At 45.8% G+C, this 8,358-nt stretch overlaps 1 protein-coding gene across 1 annotated transcript in view; it reads left to right on the top strand.

Moving 5' to 3' along the window:
* The first annotated feature begins 20 nt into the window (after window positions 1–20).
* The window catches only part of GCNT2 (glucosaminyl (N-acetyl) transferase 2 (I blood group)), a 15,578-nt gene continuing 7,240 nt past the window's right edge, over window positions 21–8,358 (top strand). The window contains exon 1 of the mRNA XM_035895889.1: window positions 21–309. Coding sequence (XP_035751782.1) covers window positions 114–309 — 196 coding nt within the window. The 5' untranslated portion in view covers window positions 21–113. The remainder of the gene's footprint in view (window positions 310–8,358) is intronic.

The raw sequence follows: 8,358 nt of genomic DNA on the forward strand, positions 1-8,358 counted from the left end.
TGCTGAAGGGCCTTGGGGGGAAGAACATCACCCCCGGGGTGCTGCCGCCCCCCCACATCACCACCCGCACCAAATATGTGCACAGGGAGAAAATATACCCTTTATTTTCTTTCATGTTGTGGACACCTGTGCGCAAGGCACCCCCGCCCCACAACATCACCATCTACTTTGGTTCCGCTTACGTGGCTGTCACCCGGCCCTTTGTGGAGTTTGTGCTGCAGGACCAGCGCGCCATCGATCTGCTGGCATGGTCCGAGGACACCTACAGCCCCGACGAGCACTTCTGGGTGACGCTCAACAGGATCCCGGGTGAGTACACCTTCACTTCTCTTTCCTGTAGATCACACACATGCGTGCACAGGCGTGCATGTCCATGCGTGCACACACACACAGAGACATGTACCTGAGGCCGATTTTGACAAAGCCTAGGTGAAAAATTTAATTGGCTCATAATGGATATGATAGGCTGATCTAGCAGATAAGCTTCCTTGCCCTTTCTGACCACCGATGATGGTCTACGCCGTGCAGGATGTGCATTTACTGCTTTTGCAGGAAGAAGCCCAGGGGATCTAAGTTCAAATTGAAACCCTTGGACATTTCAGCTGATTTAAGCCTTTTGCCTGTAAAAATTGAGATGAAGAAAAGAGAAAGAATAAAGATTAAAATATGTAAGGGATGTAAGCATTGTAGTAAAGGCGTTGTCTGCAAAATGTTCATTTTGCTGGGGGGAATTTTGTTTTTCCACAAGCAGAAGTCAATTCCTCAGGCTCAAATCTGCTTCTAATCTTCAAGTGCTTTTCTGTGGGCATACACACACGCACACATACCAGCTCTCCCAAAACACGTCCAAAAAACCTGTGTACTCATAACTGCTGCCTAAACTCCATTGTACAAGGTCAAGGATTTGTTCAGAGAAACACAATTAAAGCCAGTATTTTCATCGTTACCTTATGTATTTACAATTAGTTTTACCTCATTCATACGACTGGGAAAGTGTCAGAAGAGGGACAGAACTTCTCCCCCATGCATGTTGCTTTTAGAAGCACCTGGTAGGACTTTACTGCTTCTGACTCCCTAGAACTTCACAGCAGCCCAAAGCAGGGATATGAGGAATGGAAGCAAGGACAATTTCCTCCCCCCCCCAGTGTATTGTAATTTGTAGGAAATAAAAACAAGGACCAGAGAGGCAGAGCATGTCTGCTTTAACCTAAGCAGAAGACTGTGGGTCCATTTTGCAAGGCCAGTCTGCTTTCAGATAACCACATAACTTCCCCTGAGAACAGTACTTGCTCTTCTGATAATTATATTTTACAGCTGGCATGCACAAGATGCACAAAAGATTACTGACTGAGATATTTATGGCGTAATCACCAGCATATATTATTTGTAGCTAGCTGACTTTTCCAGGAAGCTGGTTGCTGTGATTTGATTGTAGTCTGTCGCCTCAGAAGCAATAAACCTGGGGCCAGATATTTCTCCACAATCAGAAAGCTTTAGGTGTTGCCATTTGTTGCACTGCACTGCGTAGCCTACACATAGGCTGTGTATTTTTTTTATTACTGCAGTCATCACTGTACATTTTCCAGTGTTGTACGTTGGTGTAATGCTGTTTTTGTGCTTGTTCTCTTTGCATCTGAAAGAGGAATTGGACAAAGATGAAACATTTCCACAGCAGATACGTTTCCTTCCTCTTCCTTTATTCTCTGCCATCACTTTCGGGTGAACAAAAGCGGCCACACAGCTCTGACAGATGTGCTCAGGGCTGCTGTTGTCCAGGATAGAATCATAGAATCATAGAATGTTTTGGGTTGGAAGGGACCCCTAGAGGTCATCTAGTCCAACCCCCCTGCAGTGAGCAGGGACACCGCTAACTAGATCAGGCTGCTCAGAGCCCCGTCCAACCTGGCCTTGAATGTTCCCAGGGATGGGGCCTCCACCACCTCTCTGGGCAACCCTTTCCAGTGTTTCACCACCCTCATTGTAAAGAACTTCTTCCTTATATCTAGTCTAAACCTACCCTGGTTTAGTTTAAAACCATTACCCCTTGTCTTGTCACTGCTGGCCCTACTAAAAAGATTATGAATCCAAACTTGTAAGCATAGCACAGAGCATCTCATCGGAATGTGTCTGAGTCAGATCCAGAGCTCTGAGCAACTCTGGGGTGAGAAGTCCCTCTTGGTGCATGGGGTGTGAGCCTGGAACTTGGCTCACAAAAAAATTCTTGTCCAAGTTTGGCCAAGCCACATTCTCTTAGCTTTTCATGCGTATTAAGGGAGATAAGTGCCAAGCAGTGGTCCAATTGTTAGAACAAATAGTTGGAGGCCTTTGGGCGAGCCGAGAGATCATTTAAGGACCAGTTTGGATGTACAGCTTATCATGAAAGAACTAAACCAAACAGATATTTGTAGTTTCTGACAGCCACAATAATCTCAGTTCAGACAAAAGATAAAAAAAGACTGTGGTCTTTTTTTGGTCCCCAAATCTTAAAAAAGCATTTGTATTACCCAGAACCATGCAATGAAGACCAAGATATTTTTTTTTTTTTTTTTTTAAGCCCCCTAAAGGCCAGAGAATTTCAATTCCTGTTCAGTTGGTTTTCAAATAACAGTCTTATCTTTGGCATTTATGTCAGGCCACTTATCTCCCACATGACTCCCATGTGACAGAAGATTCTTGAAAGTCACTTTTCAGATAAGGAAGAGAAGCATGGGGAAATTAAGGGGAAGTATTTTCAAAGCATGTAGGCTTGAAGTGACTGGCCCTAAATCACTTCCCCTGGCTCGCACAAGAAGGACACACCACCGTGGTGCAGGTTAGCAGCCACATCCCAGGCCAGCAGCATAACCACTGGGCCACCTTCCCCCTCTCTGCTCACATAGAGCAGAAAACAGGTTCTGCTTACAGTGGGAGAGGTGTGCATCCACAGTCCATGCTACTGAGTCCTTCAGGGCAGCCTCACTGAATCCTCTTGCAAGCCAAAATCCTGTCCCCATTTTCATGCAATAGGGTCACAGCATATGCGTGACTTGGGATACAGGCAGTCTCAGGTGATAACCCCTCAGGGCACACACCGATATGTACATTGACATACACCTACATTGGTCCACGAACAATTTACACGTTGTTCATGTGGGAAAATAAAGGTCAGGAGAAGTAATAGCAGCACTTCTCATTCAGAGACACCAACACGCTTTACAAGGGAGACCAGTGCTATTATTTCCCATTCATAGAAGCAGGCAGAAAGGGGCAAAATTATATTCACAGTGTTTTAAACCAGACTTTGGGCAAAGCTAATGCTGGAGCACTGACATCTGACTCCCAGTCTAATGCACCGGATTAAACTGCTTTTTTAGAATGGGCTTACCTGCAGAATAGTAGAGCGCAGCTGCACTGTTGCTTCTGCACCAGCCCCGTTTCTTTACTAAGACAGATGAGCGCTAAAAGCTCATTGTAGCCAAAACTGAAAATTTTCTCCTGCTCATCCCTCCCACTCCCTTCTGCCCACCAGACCTGTGCCAGGAGCTTTGCCAGTTCAACTCACTAGATCTGAAGAAAAACTATCTACTTTTTTTCTGAGTCTGTGAATTGAATTGACTTGGTGAAGAATCTGGCCAGCACTGAAGTCAGCACAAATTAAAGCTGGGGGTCAACATGAAGGTATGAGCAAAAAGGGGAGGAAATGGGAAGGAAAGAAGGAACAGGAGACAGACCTTCCCCTTTCAGTGATGGTGAGCCATGAGCCTGGCTCACGCCACCATCTACAATGCCACCTGTATACAGGTATTTTTTTAACATCTGAGCTTGGAAGGGTAGGGCAGGGCAGAAATATTTAAAGGCATTACCTGTGTTTTATCAGTATCAACAGTTTCTGTGCAATTTTCACCCCAATACAGACAAGAGATGTATTTGGGGCACCCAACACTGCTAGTTGAACATATTTCATAGAATAGAATCATAGAATCGTCTAGGTTGGAAAAGACCTTTAAGATCATCAAGTCCAACTGTTATTGTGTTATTGCATTTAAGATGTATATCTAGGAAATGAGGATATGGAGATACAAACTTTAAAGTCCCATGGGTCATAGCACTCTTACAAACTTTGCCTGTCTAAAACTCACGTGCTCAGGTCTTTGTGCTAAAGCTTTTACCTGTAGGAAGTTCTCTCACATCGATCACAATGAAACAAGCCGTAGCTTTGTCTGCTTCAATCTTCAAGATTATACCTCCAACTGACAAGCCAGCTATAAGGAAATATTCAAGTATGCATCCTCAAAGCCAAAGCAAATACGTTAAAAGGGCTAGCCCATGGTCTGAAGAGCAAATATTATCTGTGTGCTGCAGGTAGTTTACTGCAGTATCCTGTAAAAACAGCATCTGTTTTCTACTTTGACCTTTTGCAGGGTGCTGCTGGCACCAGGTTCACCTATACAGATGATTCTTCTGTCTTAAATGATCTGGATTAACACCAGGCTGGAAAACGTAAAAGAGATTATTTGCAATCAGTCCTTGCCCTGGATCACTACATGGTCCTATAAACAGCTGTGATGGCAGGACTGAGGGGGCTTGGTGCTTATGGGAATGAACAGCCAGGGTGTTTCAGGGACAGGGAATGAATCTCCAGAGGCCAGCAGTACGTATTTAGATAAGAGGGTCATCTCCCAGAGCACTTTAACTACCATCCTCATTCCTTCTCTTCACATCCTTCTCTTCGCTCCTTTCCTCACGACACTGCAACTGAACACACTTGTGCACCTGCAAAGCGAGTCTCTCTCTTGCTTCCCTGCACCTGTTTTCCAAGTTTCTTCTTCAGGTTTCTTCTTAGGGAATTTCTCACAAATTCAGGCATGCCAAGAAGGTCCTTTTGTATCCAGACCACAGGGCTCATCACGCTGCTGTTACTATGTGAGGCATCTCCCACAGTCCCTCTCGACAGCCTCTTGGCAAGTTGGCCTCTGTCCTCTCTGCCCTGTTACAAAGAGAGTAGAACTCTTACTGCAGCTTGGGAAACCCATCCAAGGCGCCTCTTCTACCCTTCTTGTCCTTCCCTTGTCCAGTTACTCGGGGTGGCAGCTGCACTCTGAGATAAGTGCAACAGCTTCTGCCTTGTGATGGGGACTGCAGTGTTGTAAGTCGCTGTCTTTAGCTTCAGAACTTAACCAGCATGCATGGAGATGCTGTACCACTGAAAACCAAATGAGCTCTTAGCTACTTAATCACCAACTGATGCTGGCAGAGCATCCTCTTCTCCACACGGCCTCTGACCAGAGCCAGCTCTGACGTGCTCTTCACTCTGTTCACTAGCGAATACAAAGGACCTGTCCATTCCCAGGGTAGGAGTTGCTACACCTGGGGCTGCAGCTGGATTTAGAAGTGAACTGCAGTCAAGACTCAAGAAATTGGGTGAAGAAGGAGAGAAGTTTGGGAACGACTCTTCTGGGAGCACACTGGAAAGGCACAGTGGAGTGTTGCATTGCGATACCCAAGCTGGACAAATACTACAGGTGGTCTAGGCATAAAAAGAAATCCAGCTATCACCAGGAGAAACTGGGTTTTGCACCTGCACTCTGTTGCTCTTGGGGAAGGATTATTCCTAGCAGTGTGCTGTGCCCCCAGGGTTCACTGTGTGACTCCAGGGAAATTGCATCAGCAAAACCAAGAGGCCTGTGCCAAGCCATGAACACAAGGAGGGAGAACTTCAGGAATATGCTGCATTTGGCATTGTCACTGAGGGAAATGGTTGAGGAATCACCACCATGCAACCCACGCTGAACTTCTTTGTCCAGCTCTCACTGGTTTTTCAGTGTTCCCCTTTCCTATTGCTTTCCTTATTTCATGGTAACTGCAACCCATGAGGTTTTTTTTTTTCAGATGTTTTAGCCTGCACTGAACTTCTTGCTACAGCAACTTAATAATTCATAACTACTTTGATAAGTCTCCATCCCACTGTCATTTGTAGACAGGCTCTTGGAACAACCTTCTCTGCAACACATGCATTATAATAATACGCACCACTGCATTTATGTTCTGCCTGCTAAAATGGTTCCTTTTCCTTGTCCTAGAAAAAAAGTATTTTGTACCTATGTCTGCACTATTACTCATATAACCAATCCTTGTTCTCTTGTTCCTATTCTCCATTATTTTGACGAGACTTCCTGATTGAGCAAGAACTTCTCATAGGAATAAGCTATAAAAAAAATAGGGATTTTCCTGTGACTGTTATGAGTCTCATGCCCACAAAGCTATTGCAATCTCATCATCAAAACCTCTTTTTGCAAAACCAGTTTAAGGGAAGGTGTGGCAACACAGTTGCAGCAATCACAAACACACTTTCTTCATGGCAGAAGTTCCTGAAAAATCACTCTTGTCCTCTATCCACCTTTCAGATATTATAGTTCATCTGAGAAGATATAACTTGAAATTGGGTTTAGTCTCTGCAATCCACAGTCATTGAAATTTAAGTACTGCTTTCAACAGGAGCAATACTTTGCTTCACAACCAATTGTTTGCTTCTCACTAAAAGACTACTTAGTGATGATGGGACAAGGAAGGGTATGTCTTCAAGAAGTCTTTTTGAAAAGCCACAGCTAACATATGGACTTGCACTCCTTTGCTTGATTCTCCTTTATCTTCCCAGCTATCGGACATTGGTGTAATAGGCTTCAAACAGCACAACTCCTTGAAGAACAGAATCAGATGAGAGTAGTTTGAGGAAGAATGTTTTTCTTTCTAATTTCTGGCATCAGGTAATGTCTGTCACCACTCATGCATGTAACCAACTTCAGTCCAGCTGTGGTTACAAAGACTTTTCTTGATGGTCTCAGATGCTGAGATGCCAACAGCCCTTGTTTTTGTTAGGGGGGAACTCAGGCCACCCGAACATGTCTCCTCCTTTCACCTACAAGCAAATTCATCTGACCACACCTAAAGCTGTGTTAGATGTGTTGAGAGACAAACCCTGATGCCAGCACCTGCCTGGGCATCTGGGATGGAAGTTGGCAGAACCATGCCTGAATGGGTGCCGGGGTGGGCACCAGCAGCTCCTGCAGAGCAGCTCGCCTGTTGGCTGTCCTTGGCATCCAGTGTGTGTGCCCACAGGTCCAGCTCACTCCCGCTCCGGGACGCTGATGTTACCTGAACAGCCCTGTAGAGTTCAGCTCCTCTGATGCAGGACTGCAACCCTGCCAAAGACACTGGAGTTAGTTATTGGGTCACTAATGTCTCAGAAAAACCTCCTTCAAAACATATCATCAAATGAAGCCACTAGAACTGAGACCCTTTCCTTATCTGCCAGATGGTTCAACACAGGAGGTGCAGTTTAAGCTCTCTTATGACTGTCAGCAGCCTGATGGCTCAAGGAGATGGCACACATTGCCTTAATTCAGACCGCTGTCTTGGTTTTAAATAAGCTTCTTTTTTCCCCCCGAGTTTTATTTCCTTCTCTCCAGGTTCTGAGGTCTGCTTTAAAGCTTGACAATCTTGAGTTTATTTTAGTTAATGCCTCACCTCTCCACACACATATTTTTGCATTCACGTACCCCACCAAAATGAAAATTTATAGTGGCAAAATACAAAATTAAGCCTTTGTACATTTTTAAGGAGGGGTGGTGGATTTTTTTCTCCATTGTTTCAACCTCATCTTGAAAGAAAAATCTCTTCTTCTGATGACTCCCCCATATCTTTACCAGCCACCTGTCTCCCATGGACTGGTGGGAGAACGCAGGACAAACAAGAAAACAGACAAACCAGGATGTCAGAGCGAATCATTCTTGCATGCTGTCTTATGAGCCCAGTCAGACAAATTCTTTTTGCTATACAGGGTTAAGAGCTGGCCGTGTCCATCCTACCTGCATTTGCTCATAGGCTTCTCTCCATCCTCCTAACAGTGACAGCTTAACTCCTTGATTTCTTCCTATTGCAGATCTATAAGATGACAAAAGTTGAAAAAACCCTGACACAAACCTAATTTACTGTCGGAGAACCTGGGAGGGACTAAAGTGGACTGGATGAATGTGGAAGTGAAGCCCTGTGTCCACAAGTGGGACCTCTCATGTGGCTAGGAGGGTTGCAAGTGCAGTGGCCACCACCAGAAGGCAGGGCCGGCCTGTGGGTGCATGGTGTGTCCCCGTGCCCCTGGCACTGCCTGCATCAGCCTGAGGGCTCTCTCTGGGAACGCGCCCTGAGGGCGGCAGGCGCAGGGAGCACCCCGGGGCGCTGGGGCTGGTGTGGGCGGTGGCGAGACGGCCCTTGCCCGGGGTGGGAGGTGGCTTGCAGCAGCACGTTTCATGGGTCAGCCTCGCATTTGTGTCCTCTTGGCGTGGGACAGCCCGGGAGGTGCTGGCCAGGCCAGGAGCTGGCCAC

This window comes from Egretta garzetta, unplaced genomic scaffold (assembly GCF_000687185.1).
Source record: "Egretta garzetta isolate BGI_Z169 unplaced genomic scaffold, ASM68718v1 scaffold246, whole genome shotgun sequence".
NCBI classification, from domain to species: Eukaryota; Metazoa; Chordata; class Aves; order Pelecaniformes; family Ardeidae; genus Egretta; species Egretta garzetta.